The sequence below is a fragment of the Hemiscyllium ocellatum genome, chromosome 25 (assembly GCF_020745735.1).
Source record: "Hemiscyllium ocellatum isolate sHemOce1 chromosome 25, sHemOce1.pat.X.cur, whole genome shotgun sequence".
NCBI lineage: Eukaryota > Metazoa > Chordata > Chondrichthyes > Orectolobiformes > Hemiscylliidae > Hemiscyllium > Hemiscyllium ocellatum.
Window position 1 is genome coordinate 8,534,389 of NC_083425.1, and position 25,189 is coordinate 8,559,577.

General features: G+C 44.1%; 1 protein-coding gene across 1 annotated transcript in view; it reads right to left on the reverse strand.

The window, feature by feature from the left end:
* Positions 1-13,914, reverse strand: part of psmd12 (proteasome 26S subunit, non-ATPase 12) — a 36,567-nt gene extending 22,653 nt beyond the window's left edge. Inside the window, exons 1-2 of the mRNA XM_060844441.1 lie at positions 13,635-13,914; positions 877-936 (exon numbers count right to left, since the gene is read on the reverse strand). Of these exons, the coding sequence (XP_060700424.1) occupies positions 877-936; positions 13,635-13,739 (165 nt within the window). The 5' untranslated portion in view covers positions 13,740-13,914. The remainder of the gene's footprint in view (positions 1-876; positions 937-13,634) is intronic.
* Between the last annotated feature and the right edge of the window lie 11,275 nt (positions 13,915-25,189).

Here is a 25,189-nt window from a genome sequence, read left to right on the forward strand (position 1 = left end):
TTATATATTAACAATCTGGCTGATGGACATGAGTGCATTGTTGCTAAATTTGCAGACGACAAAGGTAGGTGGACAGACAGCTAATGGTGAGGGAGTGAGATGGTGCAGAAAGACTCACACAGGCTAGGAGAGTGGGCAAAGAAGTGGTAGTTGGAAAACAATGTGGAGAAGTGAGGGGCTTAGAGGTAGCACAATGGCTCAGTGGTTAGCACTGCAGCCTCACAGCATCAGGGACGCAGGTTTAATTCCAGCCTCAGCTTCATGTACGTGTAGGTTTTCTCTGGGTGCTCTGGTCTCCTCCCAAGTCCAAAGATGTGCAGGTTAGGTGAATTGGCCATGTAAATTGCCCACAGTGTCCAGGGATATGCAGGCCAGGTGGATTAACCATGGGAAATGCAGGCTGACAGGGACAGGGTCAGAGGAGAAGAGTTATTGGGGAAAAACAGAAGAATGAGGTTGAGAAACATATCGGCCATGATCAAATAGTGGAGCAGACTCTATGGGCTAAAGGATTAATTCTGCTCCCTTGTTTCATAGTCGTTATCTAAATTGTGAAACTGCAGAACGCTAGGGGCCATAGTTTAAAAACGTCTCTTACTTAAGACAAGATGAAGAAGAGTTTCTTCTGTCAGGTTGGTTACTTTTTGCAATCCTCTGCCACAGAGATGATTGATGGATGGGTCATTGAAAACATTCAAGGCAGTGCTAGATTTCGATTTACAAAGTAGTTAAGGTTATGATCATGGTGTGAAAATGAAGTTCAGGCCACAATCATTTCAAGTACAATCTAATGAATAGTACAGCAGATTTAATGGGCTGTTTAGCCTACTCCTGCTCCTGTTTCATTTCAAATTCAATAATTGAACTTCCACTTACTGTTCGGGTCTGCTTTTCCAAAGACAATAGGTTATCAATGCCTTCCTGTAATCTTCCATCCTAAATGAGAAAGACAAAATGATTAACACTAGAAACAAAACAATATTAACTGTCCCTTTGAAACATACTTTTGTTTCCCATTTCAAAACATTTTCTGCAAAGAGAACGTTTACAGTCACCAACAAAATACTCATCCTTCCCATATCCCAGACTTAGCTAAGCCAATTCCATGTCAAATATTCAATATAACAGATAGGCAGGAAATGTGAAATGCATACAATTGCAGGGAAAAAAAAGTTCAACATTTTCTTCTTTTGTATATAACTAGATAGGGTGCTTAGTCTCCATGCGCAATAAAAATGTCTGCTTCTACGACAAAGCCACACTGCTCAATGCAGTTTTATTATTTTTTTTGGAATATGACAATTGCTTACACTACAAGACGTTGAAGTGGATGGGAAGAATTCCAAAATCACAAAAACTGCCACAATGTCAGCCCAACTCATGATCCTAATTCATTGTCAGTGTAATTTAAAAACACCCAGGATTAGCCAGTAAATGTCAGTTATGGAGTTCAATTATTGTTAATATTGGACATTGCATTGTGAGGTTTGTAGGCTAGTTGGCAATGGTCACTGCCTTTCATGCTGCAAACCGCCAAAGGGCTATGATTTGATCTGCCTGTCTTTGGGCCTACATCACACTGGCACTGAAAGTCATATGCCACATTACTTATTTGTAGAATAGTAGAAAGTCTTTTTGCCTTGAAGGCAGCCTCATATTGGTGGCTAAAATCCTTGTAGCACAATGAACTGTTAACTTCAGCTATTGCAATCAGGATAGACTGAGCAATTTTCAGGATCAAAAGGGATGGCTTCTGGCCTATTCATGAATTTGCAGGATGTGCAACAAGAAATGATCTGGCTAGGGTAGCCATTACCCTGCAGGATGGCTTTGATAAGCCCCATGTCAGCAACAAACTGTTTAAAATATTTACTCATTTATAGGATGTGGGCATTGCAGACAGGACCAGTATTTATTGTCCATCCCTAGCTGCTCTTGAAAAAGTATTGGTGAACTTCCTTCTTAGACCGCTGCAGTCCATGTGTTGAAGACAACTCACAATGCCATTAGGGAGGGAATTCTTGGATTTTGACCCAATGACTCTCAAATGGCTCAGAACCCATTTATTAGATTGCTGATAAGGCCTAGATTGTGTGTGTATTGGGTCAAAACAGCAAATTCAAAAAGGCATGTGACTTAAGCCAAATAACTGTGGATATTTTCAGTGAGCAACCCCAAATGCAGCTAAACTGCAAAAATAAAAACAACTCGTCAAACCAGGTTTCAATGTGGAATCTGACTTGTCCAGAGTGACTCCCAGCAGGGATCATAAAAACCTTCTTTTCTAAAGTATGTTATCTAAATGAAAGCATTACTGCTGGGGAGTAAACTACACGATTGGCATCCTTGCAGACAATTTGTTTCGCAATTGTCAAGAAGAAACTGATGCTTTTCAGGAGAACTGTGGATATGAATTTAGTTCTCACATACGATCCTCGAGTCTTTGGAGCATATAGCCAATATACATAGCATCGTACTTGCAGTGAAGCTAATATGCCACGTGGCTCATCAACAGTCATCATGATACACAGTTCATTTCAATGTCTTTAACAGAGTCTACTTGCCAACCAACCAAAGTGCTTCTTTCCCTTTTGTTTTGTTATTTTGCAAATTGATCTGATGAATGCAAGACAAAGAAAAGCTTTGATTTTTTTTTCTTAGTAGTGTTCACGTTGTACCAAACAATGAGTAGAAAGCACATCAGTGAAAACTATTCGACAGCCAAAACTCAATTTCTTTGCTTTAACAGATTTGCAATGACAATTTAAGCATAATTATTTCTTGCATTCAAACACTAACTCCTCACACAACAGCTTAACCTTTGTTCAGCCAACAGTTCAAAACAACTCAATTATATTACAATCTGAATATTTGATTTGATAAGAACCAAGAACACACAAGACAAGGAAATTATCTTCCAATGCGAGGTGATGCATTTTAACCAAAGAGATGTCAAGAGTCAATATATACTTGATGATGCAGCTCTAAAGTATACAAAAGGGACACAGGAGCCAGGTTGGTCTTTGTAGCACAGGATAGATTAGGGACAGATGTACAGTGTGAAAACATCTGGTCCAACTCGTCCATGCCGGCCAGATATCCCAACCCAATCCAATTCCATTTGCCAGCACTTGGCCCATATACCTCAAAACCCTTGCTATTCACATACCCATTCAGATGCCTTTTAAATGTTGCAATTGTACCAGCCTCCACCACTTCCTCTGGCAGCCATTCCATATACGCACCGTCCTCTGCGTGAAAAAGTTGCCCCTTAGGTCCCTTTTATATCTTTCCCCTCTCACCCTAAACCTTTGGCCTCTAGTTCTGGACTCTCCCACCCCAGGGAAAAGACTGTGTCTATTTACCCTATCTATGCCCCTCATGATTTGATAAACCTCGATGGTCACCCCTCAGCCTTTGACACTCCAGTGAAAACAGCCCAAGCCTATTCAGCCTGTTGCTATAGCTCAAATCCTCGAACCCTGGCAACATCCTTGTAAAATCTTTTCTGAACTCTTTCAAGTTTCACAACATCCTTGCGATAGGACGGAGACCAGAATTGCACACAATATTCCAAAAGTGGCCTAATCAATATTCTGTACAAGACTAGAGTGGTGCTGGAAACGCACAGCAGGTCAGGCAGCTATCTGAGGAGCAGGAAAATCAACATTTCGGGCAGGAGCCTTTCCGAAACATCAATTTTCCTGCTCCTCGGATGCTGTTTGACCTGCTGTGCTTTTCTAGCAGCACTTTAAACTTGAATCTGATCCCCAGCATCTGCTGTCTTCACTTTCGCCTAATATGCTGAACAGCTGCAACATGACCACCCAACTCCTATACTCAATGCACTGACCAATAAAGGAAAACATAGCAAACGCCTTCTTCTCTATCTACTGAGATAACCTTCTTCGCTGTCCACCACACCTTCAATTTTGGTGTCATCCACAAACTAACTATATTTCCTATGTTCACATTCACATCATTTACATAAATGAAGAAAAGCAGAGGATCCAGTCTTGTGGCACACCCCGGTCACAGGCTTCCAGTCTGAAAAACAACCCTCCACCACCACCCTCTGTCTTCTACCTTTGATCCAGTTCTTATGCAAATGACTAGTTCCCCCTCTATTCCAAGAGATCTAACCTTGCTAGCCAGTCTCCCATGAGAAACCTTGTCAAACGCTTTACTGAAGTCCATATAGATCACATCTACCGCTCTGCCCTCATCAATCCTATTTGTTACTTCTTCAAAAACCTCAATCAAGTTTGTGAGACACGATTTCCCACGCACATAGCCATGTTGACTATCCATAATCGGTCCTTGTCTTTCCAAATACATGTAAACCATGTCCCTCAGGATTACCTCCAACAGCTTATCCACCACCGAGGTCAGGCTCACCAGTCTTTAGTTCCCTGGCTTTTCCATACCATCTTTCTAAAATAGTGGCACCATGTTAGCCAACCTCCAGTCTTCCGGCACCTCACTTGCAACTATCGATGATACAAATATCCTAGGAAGGGGCCCGCCAATCACTTTCCTAGCTTCCCACAGAGATTTAGGGTACACTGATCAGGTTTGAAGATTTGTCCACTGTTATGCATTTCAAGACATCCAGTACTTCATCTTCTGTAATATGGACATTTTTCAAGATGTCACCATCTATTTCCCTGTATTCTATATCTGCCATGGTTTTCTCCACAGCGAACACTGATGCAAAATACTCATTTTGTATCTCCCCCATCTCCTGCAGCTCACCACATAGGCTGCCTGGCTGATCTTTGTTAGCATAAAGTGAGGACTGCAGATGCTGGAGATCAGAGCTGAAAAATGTGTTACTGGAAAAGCGCAGCAGGTCAGGCAGCATCCAAGGAGGAAGAGAATTGATGTTTCGGGCATAAGCCCTTCTTCAGAAATGAAGATGGGCTTATGCCCGAAACGTTGATTCTCCTGCTCCTTGGATGCTGCCTGATCGGCTGATCTTTGAAGGGCCCTATTCTCTCCCTAGTTACCCTTTTGTCTTTAATGTATGTGTACATATACTTTGGATTCTCCTTAATTCTATTTGCCAAAGCTATATTGTGTCCCCTTTCTGCCCTCCTGATTTCCCTCTCAAGTATACTCCTACTGCCTTTATACTCTAAGCATTCACTCTATCTCTCCTGTCCATACCTAACATATAATTCCTTCTTTTTCTTAAGCAAAACCTCAATTTCTCTAGTCATCCAGCTTTCCCTACATCTACCAGCATTTCCTTTCACCTGAATAGGAAGATACGGAAGTATCGTTATCTCATTTTTGAAAACTTCCCATTTTCCAGCTGTCCCTTTACCTGCCAACATCTGCCCCCAAACAACGTTTGAAAATTCTTGCGTAACACCGTCAAAATTAGCTTTCCTCCAATTTAGAACTTCAACCTTAGATTTGGTCTATCCTTTTCCATCAATATTTTAAAAACTAATAGAATTATAGTCACTGGCCCCAAAATGCTCCCCCACTGACCCCTCAGTCACCTACCCTCCTTTATTTCCCAAGAGTAGATCAAGTTGTGCCTACTAGAGAAGGTGCAAATCCACATATTGAATCAGAAAATTTTCTTGTACACACAAATTCCTCTCCATCTAAATTGTTAACACAATGACAATCCCAGATTATGCTTGGAAAGTGAGTTTTGCGAAAATTTGTAGCTCAGGTTGAGGTTCTGGATGTAGGTTAGCTTGCTGAACTTGAAGGTTTGTTTTCAGACGTTTTGTCACTATACCATATAATATCATCAGTGAGCCTCCGGATGAAACACTGGTGGTATGGCCCGCTTTGTATTTGTATGTTTAGGTTTCCTTGGGTTGGTGAAGTCATTGCCCTTGGAGATGGCATTTCCGGTTTTTTTTTCGGGGGTGGGGTTGGGGGTAAGGATGGTAAATGGGATCAAAGTCAATGTGTTTGTTGATAGAGTTCCGCTTGGAGTGCCATGCCTCCAGGAATTCTCCTGTGTCTCTCTGTTTGGCTTGTCCTAGGATGGATGTGTTGTGGTGTCTTTCCTCATCTGTATATAAGGATACTAGAGAGCGTGGCTCATCCCAACTGTACCAGTCTCCGATTGATCTCTTTCCTCAGTATCTCCCTGGGTTCTCCCCCTCCCTACCCATCTTACTAGTTTAAATCCTCCCGAGCAGCTCTAGCAAATCTCCCTGCCAGTATATTAGTCCCCTTTCAACTCAGGTGCAATCCGTCCTTCCTGTACAGGTCACTTTTACCCCAAAAGGGATTCCCATGATCCAAGAAAATGAGAAGCCTTATCCCCTGCACCAGCTCCTCAGGCACACATTCATCTACTCTATCCTTTTCCCTACCCTCACTAGTTCTTAGCACCGAGAGCAATCCAGATATTACAACCCCCAAGGACCTCCCTTTCAAAATCTTGCCTAACTCTCTATATTCTCCTTTCAGAATCTCATCCTTTTCCCTTCCTATGTCGTTAGTTCCAATGTGTACAATGACCTCTTGCTGGTACTTCTCCCCCTTGAGAACATTCTGCACCATCCCAGGTATCCTTGATCCTGGCAGCTGGGAGGCAACACACCATTCTGCTTTTTCACTGCTGGCCACAGAAACACCTGTCTGTCCCTCTGACTAGGGTGTTCCCCTATCACAAATCAATCACTAATTTAATTTCAGTTTTAAAAGTGATTGACCCACAATGCAGATTTAAATGCATCAGCAAATTAAGTTTGCCATTTTACTAAGATGCTGTTGCATAGCATAGGTCAATCAGATTGACCAGGCCAGTTATTCATTTTAAGTTAAAAGCAAATGTGAATCATTATAAAATTCATTAAAACTAAGCAATGTCAAATTCTGTCCAATGACAGAAAACTCAAAGATGTCAGGAACTCTATTTTATGCCAATGCCTCACAATACCAGCTGTAAAACATTGTTAAATCAAACAGGATGATCCATTGATTTCCAACAGTTGACATAAACTTAAAACATAGCTCTAATATTTGAACATTTTCTGAAGCGCTATAATTTGATTGGTCGCAAAGGTTAACTTAACTGGTGATTGGGTTGGGTAAGTTTAGAAATTGGGACACACTTGTCAGTTACGGATGCAAGGTGAAAGTGAGGACTGCAGATGCTGGAGATTAGAGTCAAGAGTGTGGTGCTGGAAAAGGACAACAGGAAAAATCAGGCAATAGCCCTTCATCAGGAATGAGACTAGAAGTCTCGGGGGTGGAGAGATAAATGGGAGGGGAGTGGGGAAGGTAACTGAGAGCACAATAGGTGAATGGAGGTGAGGGTAATGGTGATAGGTTGGAGGGGAGGGTGGAGAGGATAGGTGTGAAGGAAGATGGCACAGGTGAGACAGGTCGTGAGGGTGGTGAGAGCTGGAACGTTGGAACTGGGATTGGGGGGGGGGGGGGGGGGGGGGGGGGGGTGGAAATGAGGAAACTCGTGAAATTCACGTTAATGTCATGGGGTTAGAGGGTTCCGAAGCAGAAGATGAGGCATTCTTCCTCCAGGCGTCGGGTGATAAGGGAGTGGCGATGGAGGTGGCCCAGGATAGTCATGGCCTCGAAGTGGAAGGAGGAGTTGACGTGTTCGGCCACAGGATGGTGGGGTGGGTTGTCCCGGAGATGATCTCTGAAGTGCTCTGTGAGTAGGTGTCCTGTCTTGAAATATAGAGGATACCACATCAGGAGCAACAAATACAGTAAATGACATGTACAAGTACAGGTGAAACCTTGATGGATGTGGAAGTCCCCTTTGGGGCCTTGGATGGAGGTGAGGAGGAAGTGTGGTTGCAGGTTTTACAACTCCTGCGATGGCAGGAGGGGAGGGTGGATTGTTTGGGTTGGGGGGGGGGGGGGGGGGGGGGGGGGGGTGAAGGACCTGACAAGGTAGTTATGGAGCGAAGGGTCTTTACGGAATGCAGATAGGGGTGGGGAGGGAAATAGATCACTGGTGGTGGGGTCCATTTGCAGGTGGCAGAAATGGCAGAGAATCATGCAACATATACAGAGGTTGGTGGGATGGAAGGTGAGGAAGGGGGAGGGTTCTGTCCTTGTTGCGGTTAGAGGAGTGGGGTTCAAAGGCTGAAGTGCGGGAAGTGGATGAGATGCGATGGAGGACATCATCAACCACATGGGTGGGGAAAGTGCAGTCTTTAAAAGGAGACCACCACTTGGTCTGTGGTGAAACTGGCATTTTTGCAGGAGACGGAGTGGGAGGAGATGTAATCCAGATAGCTGTGGGAGTCGGTGGATTTGTAGAAAATGTCAGTTTTGAGTCAGTCACCATTGATGGAAATGGAGGGGTCCAGGAAAGGGAGGGAGGTATCTGAGACGGTCCAGGTGAATTTAAGATCAGGGTGGAATGTGTTGGTGAAGTTGATGCAACCTCCTTGTTGGAGCATGAGGTAGTGGTAATGCAGTCATCAATGTAGCGGAGGAAAAGGTGGGGAGTGCTGCCAGTGTAACTGTGGAAGATAGACTGTCCCACCTAGCCAACAAAGAGACAGGCATAGCTGGGGATCATGTCAGTGCCAATGGCTACTCCTTTTGTTTGGAGGAAATGGGAGAATTCGAAGGAGAAATTATTAAAGGTGAGGACCGGTTCAGCCAAACGAATTAAGAGTGTCAATGGAAGGGTACTGGTGGGGACATCAGGAGAGAAAGAAATGGAGGGCTTGGACGACCTGGTCATGGCAGATGGAGGTATACGGGGACTGGAAGTACATGGTGAAGTTGAAGCATTGGGGAGGGAAATGCAAGTCTTGGAGGAGGTGGACGGCGTGGTTGGTGTCCCTAACATACATGGGGAGTTCTTGGACTGGGGGATAGGATAGTACAGAGGTATGTGGAGATGAATTCATTGGGGCAGGAGCAGGCTGAGACGTTGGGTCAGCCAGAGTGGTCAGGCTTGTGGATCTTGGGTAGGAGGTAGAACCAGGTGGTGTGGGGCTCCCAAACTATGAGGTGAAGGTGTGGGTGGGAGATCCCCTGAGGTGATGAGGTTGTGTACAGTCTGGGAGATGATGGTTTGGTGATGGGAGGTGAGGTTACGGTCGAAGGGGCGGTAGGAAAAGGTGTCTTCAAGTTGGCATCTGGGTTCAGCAGTGTAGATACCAGTGCACCGAACTATGGACGCAAGTTAGGAATACAATCAGAAGATATGAATTTTTAAACTCACTATAGATAGTGAGTTTGGGCGGCACGGTGGCACAGTGGTTAGCACTGCTGCCTCACAGCGCCAGAGACCCGGGTTCAATTCCTGCCTCAGGCAACTGTCTGTGTGGAGTTTGCACATTCTCCCCCTGTCTGCGTGGGTTTCCTCCGGGTGCTCTGGTTTCCTCCCACAGTCCAAAGATGTGCGGGTCAGGTGAATTGGCCATGCTAAATTGCCCATAGTGTTAGGTAAGGGGTAAATGTAGGGGTAGGGGTATGGGTGGGTTGCGCTTCGGCGGGTCGGTGTGGACTTGTTGGGCCGAAGGGCCTGTTTCCACACTGTAAGTAATGTAATCTAATAAGCCAAAAACAAAGTACTCATTGTGTTTCAGGACTGATAGTTGCATTTAGAATGTACTAACAAGTTTATTACTTTAAGAATGAGAGACAGGGAGTACACATTAATGGAAAAAAGATGGTGACACTAGTGTGGAATCTCCCATAAAACATTGGAAGCAATATGACTGGCAATGAAAAGAAAATTGCAGAAACTATAGGAAATGGGTGAGACACTAAATGAGTTTTCGCATCAGTATTTATGCAGCGAAAGATATGGAACCTAGAGAAGTTGGGGAAGAAATAATGATATTGTACTTTGAAAAGTGTCCACATTACAGAAGTGCTAGTGGTAGATGTCTTAGAACACAAGGTGGCAGATAAACCCCTGGGAAGAGATCAGGCGTATCACAGAATTTTATGGGAAGCTAAGGAAGTGATTGCTGGGTCCTTTGTAAAGATATGTATTTCAACAGCCACAGACGAGGTGCCTGAAGGCTGGAGGTGGCTAGTGTGGTGCCATTGTTTAAGGAAGGTGATAAGGAAAAGTCAGGGAACTATACACAAATGAGCCTGAAATTAGTGGTGAGTAAGTTTAAAGGAGGGGATTCTGAGGGACAGGATTTACTTGTACCTGGAGAGGCAAGGACAGATTAGAGATGGTCAATGTGGCTTTGTGCATGGGTAATCGTGTCTCTTGATTGAGCTTTTTAAAATAACAAAGATGATTTGAACCAAATGCTGACAAATGGGACAATTAATTTAGGATATTTGGTCAGCATGAATAAGTTGGACCAAAGGCGCTGTTTCCATGCTGTACGACGCTATGACTCGATGTAAATTAAAACCATCTGCTGTTTAGTTAGACTTGCAATGATAAATTTGCAGGCTCAAGGTTCAGAAATCAAGTGGACGTAATTATGGCATTACATCAAAGCTTATAATCTTGAAAATTAACACCTTCTTTCATGTCATACTTAAGAGTTAAAAAATGAAATATTAATCTGACATACTGGATACCTCATATGTTTTAACTCACACAATTGTCACGCCACAGCATAATTCAAACACCACATAAACCTATTGTCAGTGCAGAAGAATCAGACTGGTACACAGTACAGCTTGTCCCTGATACCAGCTTCCAAAAGACTTTGAAAAAGATCAAGTTTCATTTCACACCAATTTTGTCACATTGAGCAGGAATCCCTACTAATTCAAGTCGGTATATTGCATGTAACATTAAGATTAATTTTCTCCTTATTCCTCTGTAAATATTTCAATATATGTCTGTCATTTTTACAATTTTAATCATAGTAAAACCGAAATTGAATAGATCATTGAATGAAGTGGGGCATGACAGGATATCGGAAAAGAATGGATAAATATGTCAACATGAGTTATCTGCATGGAGGGTAACCATCGACAGAAATGATTTCTATTCAAGTTAATAGTCCAAACCATTTGTAGAACTAATATTTTCTTTATACTGTTGGAAAAAAAGAAGACATTTTGTTGCTAGCTTTTCAGAGTGTATGCATCAATACAATTCACAAGACTACCAATTTAAGGTTGATTTTTTTTCCTGCTCCTTGGATGCTGCCTGACCTGCTGTGTTTTTCCAGCACCGTTCTAATCTGGACTCTAATCTCCAGCATCTGCAATACCCATTTCTGTCTACCAATTTAAGGAGAAACCAACATTTATATTGCATCAGAAGACCATGGTGACTGGTTGACAAGAACATTCTGATTGGTGGAGGTATTACCAGGGAGAATGCATCAGTTGATGAGGATCAACAGTTAACTGCTGCAAATGTGTTGCTGGTCAAAGTACAGCAGGCCAGGCAGCATCTCAGGAATAGAGAATTCGACGTTTCGAGCATAAGCCCTTCATCAGGAATGAGAGAGAGTAGCCAAGCAGGCTAAGATAAAAGGTAGGGAGGAGGGACGATGGAGGTGGGATAGGTGGAAGGGGTATAAACCGACTGATTCCCACAGCTACCTGGACTACACCTCCTCCCACCCTGCCCCCTGCAAAAACGCCATCCCATATTCCCAATTCCTTCGTCTCCACCGCATCTGCTCCCAGGAGGACCAGTTCCAACACCGCACAGCCCAGATGGCCTCCTTCTTCAAGGACCGCAAATTCCCCCCAGACGTGATCGACGATGCCCTCCACCACATCTCCTCCGCCCTTGAGCCCCGCTCCTCCAACCGCCACCAAGACAGAACCCCACTGGTTCTCACCTATCACCCCACCAACCTCCGCATACAGCGTATCATCCGCCGCCATTTCTGCCACCTCCAAACGGACCCCACCACCAAGGATATATTTCCCTCCCCTCCCCTATCAGCGTTCCGCAAGGACCACTCCCTTCTGACTCCCTCGTCAGATCCACACCCCCCACCAACCTAACCTCCACCCCGGCACCTTCCCCTGCAACCGCAGGAAATGTAAAACTTGCGCCCACACCTCCACACTCACTTCCCTCCAAGGCCCCAAGGGATCCTTCCATATCCGCCACAAGTTCACCTGTACCTCCACACACATCATCTATTGCATCCGCTGCACCCGATGTGGCCTCCTCTATATTGGTGAGACAGGCCGTTTACTTGCGGAACGCTTCAGAGAACACCTCCGGGCCGCCCGAACCAACCAACCCAATCACCCCGTGGCTCAACACTTTAACTCTCCCTCCCACTCCACCGAGGACATGCAGGTCCTTGGACTCCTCCACCGGCAGAACACAACAACACGACGGCTGGAGGAGGAGCGCCTCATCTTCTGCCTGGGAACCCTCCAACCACAAGGTATGAATTCAGATTTCTCCAGTTTCCTCATTTCCCCTCCCCCCACCTTGTCTCAGTCGGTTCCCTCAACTCAGCACCGCCCTCCTAACCTGCAATCCTCTTCCTGACCTCTCCGCCCCCACCCCACTCTGGCCTATCACCCTCACCTTGACCTCCTTCCACCTATCCCACCTCCATCGCCCCTCCCCCTAGTCCCTCCTCCCTACCTTTTATCTTAGCCTGTTTGGCTACTCTCTTTTATTGCTGATGAAGGGCTTATGCTCGAAACGCCGAATTCACTATTCCTGAGATGCTGCCTGGCCTGCTGTGCTTTGACCAGCAACACATTTGCAGCTGTGATCTCCAGCATCTGCAGACCTCATTTTTTACATCAACAGTTAACTGTCAGGCAAGCTGACTCAGGCATTGTCTGGAGAAATGGACCAGCAAAAGGCTGATTTGAACATGCACAAAGTGTATTCATGTTCCTTTCATCTGCAGTGAAACAGATTGTATTCAAATACATTGCTTCCAATACACACATGGCATACTGCAATCCTGACTGAATTCACACAATCACAATTATCCAGAAAATCATGTCAAAATGCAGAATCACATGTGCAGTCAGTACAGTTAAAAGTTTTGCAAGCATGTAATGGTTCTAAGTGTTGGTTATCACCTCTAAAATGGGATTCTTGCAAATTGTCTTGATGAGTGCAAGACAAGCAGTTTTGTCAAAACATCTTTATCAACATACCCAGATTAACTACAACTGTTAATTTTAAAATCTTGCTCAGAGATTTTTTCATATTTCAAACTGTAAAACATCATGGATTTAAAAAAAACTTCAAACATGTCAAATAAAACCCCGAGAATTCAGGAAATCGTTAATCTTTATGGATTAGAGGAATGAATAAATCACTTCATGTATTTTTGAGATCCAACATTTCAACTGGAGCCCAAATATATTTCCGTCAGATTTGGCATACCCAAGATTTGATAGAAACCCCAGAATGTGACGATTTAATTAGAAGTTGTTTTTATATACACTGCTACATGATGGGGTAAAGAGTCTCAAAGCACTCACACGTACTAAATGCTCGTCTCAATATCGACTTCAACAGCATCTCACAACAGTACACCGATGTAAATTTTAAAAAATAAGCTGCTTCTAGGCTTTCCGTACCTTTGTGCATCGACCAAAGAAAAACTGCGCAAACCGTTCAAATCTAATTGTTTCTTCAGTTACACCGATGAACGAGGCCTACTACTACGTGCAAGGACCTAGTTGAGTCTGATCAATGGAACCGCATGACTCAGTGACTATGAGAAATATATTTTACTTACTTGAGCCATCTTCTGGCACTCCGGCAGCTGCTGGTCTACCGTGGAGCTATAATCCATCTCCATTTTCACAATCCTGCCATCAGCTCGTTCGGCTCCCTCCGCCATTTTAACAAGCCGTTTAGTCTTTACCTTTAATATTTCCTTCCTTCCGACCCCTCAGTGTTTCCCTTTGGGTCTGATTTAAAAGTACGAGTTATTTCACAGGCCTCAACCGCTGCCTCGCGAGCCGGTGTAGCCCAGTAACAGCCGGATGGAGTGAAGCCACGCCGGAAGGAGTGTGCCGTCCTGACGACAACCCCGCCCCCACCCGCTGACCCACAAGCCACGCCCCCACACTCATGTTTTCCCCGCATTCATCACTCTATTCCCTCGCCGCAGGCCGTCACGTGCAGTTATCAGCTCCGCCTTCACCTTCGTAGCCCACCCCCCAACTCGACCCGCCTGACTCATCCTATCGCGATATAATGTTGGTCGCCGGCGGGAAAGCGCCGTGTGAGGCGGCAATGAAGCATGTGAGAGCCCGCATCTATGATAGGACGGAGATTGTCTCCGGCAAAGGTTGTTTTGGTTTATCTTCGCCTTCTTTTATGTAACGCAATAAAAACATGATTCATCTCAGTCAGATTCCCTTTATGCCATCGGTCTTGAGGTACCGTGAGTCTCGAGGATCTCAGACGCCGTCGACTTGATGGCCTTGGTTGCTCTGTTCTTCTCAGCCGGACTTTTAAAAATAGCGGAGGAAGCGCAAAGCTTTATCATTTACATATTTTCGTCGCAAATTGATGCCTGGAAAGATGAGGGAAAGGTTTTGTTGATGTTTCAGTGTTTAAACTGGACAGGGCTGTATGGTAAGAGCTTTCAGCGAAATTCTCTGCCTCTTCTTGACAACTTCCTGTCAGATTTATCTTAGTGTCATTGTCAAATTTAGCTACTGTGCATTCAATCCCTGTATCCATGTAATTGATGTAGATTGTAAATAATAATGCCTGTGGCACTCCACCAGTTACAGCATTCAATCAAAAAAAATCAAACTACTCTCCGCTTCTTGTTTGCTAGCCAATCCATTATCCATATTAACGTATTACTCCCTACACCATATGATCTTAACTCATGCAGCAACTCCTGTGATATCAAAAGCCTTTTGGAAATTTGAATACACCACATCTTTCGCTACTCTTTTCCACCTTGCATGTTACTTCCTCAAAAAAGTAATGAATTATATAACATTGATTGATTGCCTTTCACAAAACTATCCAGCAATTTTTTGATTTTCCAAGAATGGTCCTCCTGTAAGCTCAATAAGGATCTTTCAAGAAATTTCCCCATGGCCAAAATTACCTCAAAGGCCATGCAGTCACTAGGTAGTTCTGCACACGCTAATCGGCATGTTTGATGCATTGGCTTCTGCTTACAGAAACTAGCCTTATGCACGGAAGTCTGACATGGCACAGCAAGGGAAAAAAATTACAGAGAATACTTATGACAGATATTCTGCCAACTGGCTTACAGTATACTGTTTCTCTCTGTTTCCATTCTTGAATAAAGCTATGTTGACTATTTTTCACTTGGATCCTTCCAGAATCTAAAGCATTTTGGAAACTAGAACAAATGCATCTACTATCTCTACAGCAACTTTTTTTTCAGACACTGGAATGCAGAGCGTGTAATTGTTTGGATTTGCCTATTTGTTTAATTGTTTTCCCAGTGCTTTTGCCTGGTGGGAGTGATTATTTGAAGTTCTTCCTTCTCATGCAGTTAATGATTTCAGTTAATGATTAATGATCTTTGGAAATTTTCTCAGTCATTGACAGTGAAGGCAGATGCAAAATACCGGTTTAATGCTTCCATTATTTCTTTCTTTTCCATGATCAGATCTCCATACTTGCTCCCTAGAGGTTCAGTACTAGCTTTTGTGACTCTTCTTTTTAAATACCTTAGAAACCCTTATTATTTTTCTTCATTACTCACAAGCTTTCTTTTGTCTTCTGCGAACTACCTGTTTTTAAATATTTTATCATTTCTGTTGATTCTTATCTCCGACCATTCGTCTGGTCTCCTGTTAATATTTGCAGAAGCGTACAGTCTTTCTTTCAATCTTTCGTATTAATCCTCAGGTGATACATCCTTCTCAAAGAATCTTGTTTTCTTACTGGGAGAAATATTTGCTTTGAATTATTAAATATCTCTCAAAAGATTTGCCACTGCATCATCTGTACTTGAGCAAAGGTTCCTCGTATACTTTTCCTATCGCTGTTGTGTTACCTTATAATTATCTTAATTTGGGTTTAAACTGTAGTCTTTGACTTGCACCTCTCCCCTTCAAACTGGCTATAAACGTCTGTCATGTTACATTTTCTGTCATCTGAATGCTTTGTTAAAATGAGATTGTTTGTTATTCCCATCTCCCCATTGTTGAGAATAGCTATATGCTGTAGAACATACAGGTCTAAGAAATTGTCCTGAATATACACTCTGTGAATTACTTTTTCTGGGCTACTTTTGTGAATCTGATCTTTCCATTCTCCATCAAGATTAAAGTCACTCATGATTATTGTTCTACATTATTTAAATGCCCTATTTATCTCTTACTCAGTGCTCTGTCCTGCAATGTAATTACTATTAAGTGGCTTAAACTATTCCCACAAGTGATCTTATACCTTTTACTATTTCTTATCTCTACCCAAACTGATTCTGTCTCTAACCCTTTTGAGCTAAGGCCATCTCTCATTACTGTACTAATGGCATCATTAATTAAAGCTGAAAATGTGTTGCTGGTTAAAGCACAGCAGGTTAGGCAGCATCCAAGGAATACGAAATTCGACGTTTCGGGCATAAGCCCTTCATCAGATTCCTGATGAAGGGCTTATGCCCGAAACGTCGAATTTCCTATTCCTTGGATGCTGCCTAACCTGCTGTGCTTTAACCAGCAACACATTTTCAGCTGTGATCTCCAGCATCTGCAGACCTCATTTTTTACCCTCATTAATTAAAGATTGACCACTTTTCCTTGCTTCCATTTTTGTGGAATGTCAAGTACCTGTCCATATACAGGATCCCAGCCTTGGTCACCCTATAATCATATCTCTGTGATGGCTGTTAGTGCATGTAAACTCACAACCACTACTCTCTTGAAGGATGAGGACAGCAGATGCATGGGAATGCCACCACTTGCAAATGTCCCTCCGATTCACTTACCATCAAAACTTGGAAATATATCGCTGTATGTTCAGTGTCATTGAGTCAAGATCCTGGAATTCTCACACTAACACCATTTTGGGTGTGGCTGTAGGGAATGGGCTTCAGTAACTCAAGAAGGCAGCTCACTCGCACTTTCTCATGTGCTACTAGGAATGGCTAATAAATGTTGGCTCTGCCGGCAATGACCATGTCCCATAAGTGAATAAAAAAGCTATTTCTATATCTGCCAGCAATACATCAATTTTGTTACAAATGGTGTGCACATTTAGATAAGGTTTTTGAAATCTGCAGTCTTATTTTCTGATGCATTTTTAAATTTGTGATTTTGTCCTGTCACATTCTGGTTATTATTAATCACGTTGTTGTCTCACTCTATTACCTCGTTGTTTTCCTTGGAATCACTGTGTCCCCCATGATCCTTTTCCTCCACTATTTACTTCAATACACACACTACAATCCTAGTTACGTGATTCACCAGAACACTGGTCCCAACTTGATTTGGGTGAAGATTATCCAAATGGGGGTACTGTTATTAGTGCCCTTGAATTGAAATCCCATTCTACCATCAAAGGACCTTGATGATTTGTTGCAGTGGACCTTGTAGATGTTGCATATTACTATCAAGGTATGTGGTAAATATTCCTGCAGTTAAGTTCCTGGGTAATGATGCTACCCAGGAAGCTGACAATAGATGTCTTCGACCATGCCAATGTCTTTGAATGTAATGTGGAAATGTTTAGATGCCACGTTGTTGGAGATATTTATTGCTTGATGCTACTGCAATATGAATATTACTATACACCTATCGGCTCTAGCTTAAATATTGTCTGAGCATTTCTGCATGCAGTACAGGGTGAGATTTATTATGTGAGAAGTTGTAAATGGAACTGACTTGCAATCATCAAAAACATCATCTTACTTTATAACGATCTTTGAAGAAAGGGCAACTGGTTAGCCCCACAACATTATCCTGAGGAATTCATGTGTGATCTGGAGAACAAAACCTGAACGCTGCATCCCGAATGTTGTTGGGGCCCATTGAATCCCATACCTTCAGCCATTTCTTGATATCATATGATGTGAGTTAAGTTGATTGAAGACTGGTGAGACAAATGCTGGAACCTCAGGAGGAAGTTCAGTTGGATTGTCTACCCAGCACTTCTGATTGAAGATGGAGGCAGATGTTTCATCCTTGTTTTTTTCACACCATCTGTGATCATTGAAGATGGGAATGTCAATAGAGTCATTCCTCGGGCTAATTATTTATGGCTGAAGATGATAGGACTGCATTTTGATCTGATTTGTATATTATGGGCTTGCATAGCTTTGCTTATAGCATGCTGCTTCTAATGTTTATTATGCATATTGTACTGTGTTACAGAGTTATACAGCACAAAACAAACCTTTTGGCCCAACTCATCCATGCCAATCAAATATCCTGAGCTGATCTAGTCCCATTTGCCAGCATTTGGCCCATATCTGTCTAAACCCTTACTATTCATGTACCCATCCAGGTGCCTTTTCAATGTTTTAATTGTCCTCCTCAAGGTATCATTTTCAAAAATCTTTTTTAAAGTTCCAAAAACAATGCAAAACTTATAAAAATAGTAATAACTGCTATAAGAGAGAAAATAATCTCCAGCGATGAAAAAAATCCTCAAAAAAAAGGGCAACACCTACAGCAATGATCCTCTCCTGTCCATCATTTTGGATTTGATTTCATCCAGGTTGACACTACATTTTCCGGTATGCATAGTGAAATGATTGGAATGAAGTGAAACAGATAACCTTGTAGAATATGAGTTCCCTGATTGAGGCTGTTAACCTGGTCCAATCAGGGAGTCCTGGCTGACAGAGACATAAGTGTCAGGGCTTCTGTTCAGTTTTAGGAGCCAGTTCTGAGCTAGCTCGATCAGTGTCACCTACTGTGCATGCGTAAATAAAGGATGACAGGATACCGGCCTTCATAGAGTTATTTCAATCGCAACAAGAAAATAAAAGCCCTGAAGAGATTTGCTCACAACAGTCATCTTTGAGTTGGGGTAAGCATTTCTAATATCATGTTGTAATTTGGGAAGCTTGGCTCATTTGATCCTGAAGACTGTGTCCCGTATGTGCAAAAAACTTTTTTTTTCTTGGCAAACGACATTGCTTTACGTCTACCCCAATGAGTAATTCTCCTGACAGCTCATGAACTTGCAGCTTTTTTGGTTATTAAGAGCCTAACTTTCCCCAAGGCACTAGATACTAAAACCTTTTGAGTTTATGAAGCTAGTAGGGACTATTACGACCCCAAGCTTCCTCTAATTCTGAGATGCTGTCAGTTTTGCTTGGCAGTTCAAGAACTAGTGAATTCATATCGGGAATTTTGATGGGGTTAAGACAACTGGCAGAGGTGTGTGATTTTGGTTTAAGTCTAAAGTGAGACGTTGAGAGCCTATTTGTAGATGCAATTAATGATGTGAGTATTTAAAAGTGCTGCTAGCTAAAGCTCAACTGGACGTCAAACAGGCAGTATAACTTGCTTGATCATTAGAAAATGCAGCAAATGGAGCTTTTGAGTTACAGCGTATTCTGGTGGAAGTAGACACCCTCACTAGGCTAGATGAGCTTGGGGAATGCCACTTGATTGAAGGTAATTGCATAGCCTTACTCAAGACATATCCGAACAAAAGTGTTCTGTGTCAACCCACAGCAAACACCCAAAACAAAACTAATCTTTGACAAACTGTAATAATTTTCTTGAGGATCCAGGCTGGCAAACCATTGAAGTTGCTGCCAGTTTGTGGACTCAAGACAGCAAACGATTCCCACTGGGCCTGAATTGAATAAGAGATTTTATAGGCCGGTATCCAAGAGAGTGCATACTCTCGGAAGTCCATCTACATCTGGTTTGTGATAGTTATTTTGCTTAGCAACTTTTGCTTAGCAACATCCAAAGCAAAACCAATGAAACTAAACGTATGGTTAAATGGTCACCCAGTTCAATATCATTACCGGCTGGCTGTATCAGTAATTGCAGAACCAGTCTTTACCAAAATTCGCTCTGGACTCGAACTCTTACGTTTACCTAAGACCTTGGTTAGGCTGAGAACTATACTGGGAAACCCCTACAGAGTAAGGGTAAATATTTGCTTCTGGTCTGTTATGTGAAGCAGCTTGTTCAGTTACCACTGATTTGTGTAGTAACTTTGGGGTGAAATTGGTTGAGTAAAATTCAACTTGATTGGATCAACATTTTCTGATTAGAAAATGACTGCCTTAGTGAAGATTAGATAGAGTGTGGCACTGGAAAAAGCACAGCAAGTCAAGCAGCATCTGAGGAGCAGGAGAGACAACATTTCGGGCAGGACTCTTCAAGTGAATCCTAATTAAATACCCAAGCGTCTTCCAGGAAGGTCGACGGACTATCAAAGGGGCCAAGGCCCCCTCACTTGTTGACCAAAAAGCAATTCCACCATTCTGCAATTCCCAGCCAGTGCCACTTGCCTTACAGGCAAAAATCAGGAGGCTGGAAAGTGAAGGAATCATCAAACCAGCGCAGCTTGCAGAATGGGTAGCATCAATCATACCAACTGTGAAGTCTAACAGGTTGGTTCACTCTTGTGGAGGTTTCAAGCGATTGGTAAGCCACTTTACGCAACTGGACAAATAACCATTCCCTTGTATAGAGGACTTAGATGCAAAACTGACAAAGGGAAGGTGGCTGTCCTTTGCGAAGCTGGATATGAGAAATACCTGCAGTTCTGATTAGATGAGGATTCCAAGAAGAATGCTGCAATTAATACCCATAAGGGTTTGTACCAACATACTGGGATATCATCAGCCTGTACCATTTTCCAGTGAACAATGGAGAACATTTTACAAGGTTGGCATTTATCTGGATGAAGTGTTAATAACCAGGTAGACAACAAAAAGCATTTAGAGAACTTAGATGCAATGCTTAAATATTTCTCCAAGGCTGATGTATGCCTTAGGAAGAGAAAATATGTGTTCTAGGCATCCCAAGTGCCCTTCTTGGGCGACAGAATTGATTTAAAACCAGATTACATCTTAGAAGATAAAGTGAATGTGATCAAAGGTGCCCCAGCTCCCATATCATAGAGTAAAGATCTTTTCTTGGGTTGGTGAATTATTACAGAATATTCGTATATAACCTGGCCTCTAAACTGGCATCCTTGCTTCTGCTATTAAAAAAGGGTCAGCCCTGGAAAAGAGTCTGGAAGCCAAGATGTCGCATTTAGGGAAGTGAAGCCGCTATCATCATTTAAGGCGTTAGCACATTACAATCCCAAGAGAGATGTAGCACTGACAATGCAATGCCTCCCCATGTGGTATTGGAGTAGTGTTGGGCTCACCTATAGGCCAGTGGAGAGGAACGCCTGATAGCAAATGCTTCCTGGACTTTGGCTATTGCTTAAAAAAAAAGCCCAATTAGAGAAGGAAGGTCATCTTTTGTGTAAGGAAGTTCCACCAATGCCTGTATAGAAGTAAATTTGTAATAGTAATGGATCACAAACCCCTTCTAGGGATGCTTAAAGAGGACAGGGTTGGGCCGTTCATAGTTTCAGGTTGAATTCAACGGTGGGCTGTTATTCTGAGTGTGTACACTTATGAGTTGGAACACCATCTGGGAGGCTAAGTGGCAATATGGATGCTTTGAGCCGCCTCCTGCTGGCAGATACACCAGTGGTGTTGCTGCTACTAGAATAGTCTGAACACCCTTCTGATCATCGCTGACAATATGAGACTGTGGACACAAAAAAATCTCAACCTGGCAAAAATAAAACAGCTGGTAGTGATGAGGAAAACTAAAGGGTCATCAAAACCAGAATTGAAACCTTTCTGGACCCCCTGAGACCAGATCACCATGGTATATTATGGGGAGCAAGTGATTGTCTTCAACAAAGGTCACTGCCAGATACTGACTGAACTCCACCAGGGTCATCCAGAGGTTTCCAAAATGAAGATGTTGGTGAGAAGTTATGTCTGGTGGCCAGAATTGGATATAGCTAATTAACATTGTCACATTGATGGTGCAGTGCCCAGAGTGCCAACAAAGACAAAGATCATCGCCAGCAGCTTCCCCATAGTTATGGGAATGGCCAGGTAAACCCTAGACTCAGTTACACTCCGACTATGCTGGCCCCTTTACCTGCTCGATGTGGATGCCCATTCAATGTGCACAGAGTTTATTTGTCAAACACGGGGATGACCATTGAAAAGCTGGAAGCAACATTTGCAATGCATGGACTCTCGGAGGTGTTAGTCACAGACATCAGGCCATCATTTACAAGCAGGGAATTTGAGTATTTCCTGAAGTTGAATGGCTTAAACGCCATGCCATCCATCGTCTAAAGGTCTTGTGGAAAAAGCAGTCCAAATGTTGAAGAGAAAGTTAAAAAGAAGCTTATAGCTTCACTCGATAACAAACTGTCCCAGTTCCTGTTTGACTATAGGACCACTCCTCACACAACTACAGGGAAACCACCAGCAGAGTTGCTAATGGAGAGAAGGCTCTGCACCAGGGTTTGATCTGATCTTCCCAGGCTTGAGGGGGGAGGTGAAATGGCACCAGGAATGCCAGTGCCTGACTCAACTTTGTTAAGTGAGGGAGATGGTTTATTTATGGAGATACAATTTGGTATTGAAACCATGGGCATAGCCCTGCATGGGTAAGAGGCATGATCGATGTGAGGTCTGATTCGGTTACATACAACGTTCAGGTCGGAGAGGCAGTCCTGAACAAGCATGTGAATCAAATGGTCCAGCAACCTTGCACATGGAGGGGAGCCCTTCCCGAAGAAGGGCTCATGCCCGAAACATCGATTCTCCTGCTCTTTGGATGCTGCCTGACCTGCTGCGCTTTTCCAGCAACACATTTCCATCAGAACATCTGAAAAGGCTATGGGTTCTCCCCCTCTCATCAAAAAAAACCTCTCGGGACAAGATGACATGGCAGATGTTGCAAACCTGACGCCATTACTGCCTGAAGATGATGATGAATTTTGGCTGAGACTGCCTCAGATACTGGACCCTAGCCTCATAAGACATAGGCTAGGGTCCAGTATCTGAGGCAGAGTTAGAGGAACCAGACCTGATGCAATATTACCCCAGGAGAAGCTACAGGATAAAGAACAGGCTTACATCTTGGGGCTTAGAGGGGGATGAATGTAGAGATCGGAATAATGCCGGCCAGGTGTGCCTGATAGAATATAAGTTCCCCAATTGGCCCGAGTCAACAGCCCCAATCAGGGAGTCCTGACTGACAGACATAAGTGATCGCCTAGGCCGCTGGACAGGACTGCTCTGAGTGCTATCTTACAGGAGCCGAGTGCTGGTCATAAACCAGCTGGTGGCAGCCATGCTGTGGTACCGGCTGGTCACTTTGGTCCCTCCTCCTGGCTTTGTCGCTGACATCCAGAGAACGTTGGTTGACTTCTTCTGGGACAAAAAGATGCACTGGGTCACTGCGCAGGTTCTGAGTCTCCCTATTGAGGAGGGCGGTCGGTCGCTGGTGTGCGTCTGCACCCAGATCGCGACGTTCTGCCTTTGGACCTTGCAGCAATAACTTTACGTGGAGCCTCCTCCTAGGTGGTGTACCCTGGTGACGTATTTTTTCTGGCAGGTGCGTAACCTCAACCATGACACGCAGCTCCTGTTCGTCGATGGTGACGGTTTGGAGATCGCCCTCAAGACGTGCCTGTCTTTTACCAGAACCTGATCACTGTCTGGAACATGGTCGAATTGCGCCGCGCCTACCCTCCGGCAGGAGTAGCGGCTGTCATCAGGAAGCCGTTGCTCAGGAATCCACACCTCCGTACTCGTGGGTTCGAGTGGCTGTCGGAGGGGAGGGCCGTGGCGACGAGGGTGACCAAGGTCGGGGACATGCTGGCTGCCGGGGGCCTGGGCTGGATGCTGCCGCAGGACATAGCAAGCAGGGCAGCGGTAGACGTCCGGTACATGGCCACCGCCATCCGACGCCTTGAACTGGTGGTGCTCAGACCCGACGTTGTTCACCAGTTGGAGGATGCTCAGGTGTGCGGTGGGATCCCGTCTGCGCTCACCCCGACCCGAACGGAATTTCACATTGGCCCCAAGGTCCCATACTTTCCGCGGGAGCCTGTGCCCCACAACCTGAGCCGCCTCCAGAATTTTCATTTTGTCCCTTTTAAGGATGTAAAAAGGCGGGCCCTGTATCGACTGCTGCTGCACACCATCCACCTCTTCTCCCTCATCCACCGCCTTGGCGTGCCCGTTTGCCACTGGGCGGTGGGGATCCCCAGTGGAGGGCTCTCTACGCGGGAGTCTTCCCCCTTTCTCTCGGGAATCTGGGGTGGAGGGCGCTGCACGCAGCGGTCCCCCGCAACCGCAGATTGTGGTGGTTCACGGACTTCCAGCTCAACTGTTTGTTCTGTGGTTCTATAGACTATGTATATATTGGGTGTGGCATTTGCACTCCCTTTTTGATTTTCTTAAAAACCTCCTCTTCTGCTTTTGGTTGCACTTCAGTCCCACGCTCCTGATCTTCGGGCACCCGATACGGAGGAAGGAGGGCAGGTCTGAAGACCTCTTCGTGGGTCTGCTCTTGGGTCTGGCCAAACTGACCATAAACAGGTCCAGGCAGTGGGCCGTGGAGGGGGTTGTTAGGGCCGACTGCCTGCCCCTCTTCCGCGGTTACGTTAGAGCCCAGGTGTCTCTGGAAAAGAAGCACGCGGTGTCCACCGACACCCTGGAGTTGTTCAGGGAGAGGTGGGTGCCGCAGGGAGTGGAGTGCATTATCTCCCCCTCCAACTCTATTTTGAATTAATCCCTGCCCTCCTCTTCACTGTTTAATTCCACAGCATTGCCCTTTGATGTGAAGGGGACTGCTTGTCACTGGCCACTTGGGTGTTTCTTTTCTTTCTGGTGGACCTTGTGTCTATCACTGTGTCTCACACCTGCACACACACACAACATGGGTGCTGAGGGTTAAAATAAGCACTACCGCAGTTAGGCAGCATGTGGAGGTTAAAAAAGGAAAAAAAAGAAAAGAAAAAAATAAACAGAAGTGTTGGGTCCTGTCCACTCTAGCAGCCGGCTCTGAGCTAGTTGCGTCAGTGTCATATACTATGCATGTGTAAATTAGAGGTGACTTGGTGATGGATACTGGCTTCTTGCAGTTATTTCACATGGTTGTGCTCTTGGTATGCCTTTTACACTGCTTATTGAACCAGGATTAGTTTCCTAACTTGATTTTGAGAAAATGAGGGATGCACCTATCCATGAAGTTATGATTCTGCTATTGCTGTTGATAAGTCCTCGACAGGTATAAGTGTATGAGGTGATCGATTCAAAACAGGGAGAAAGAACAGTGT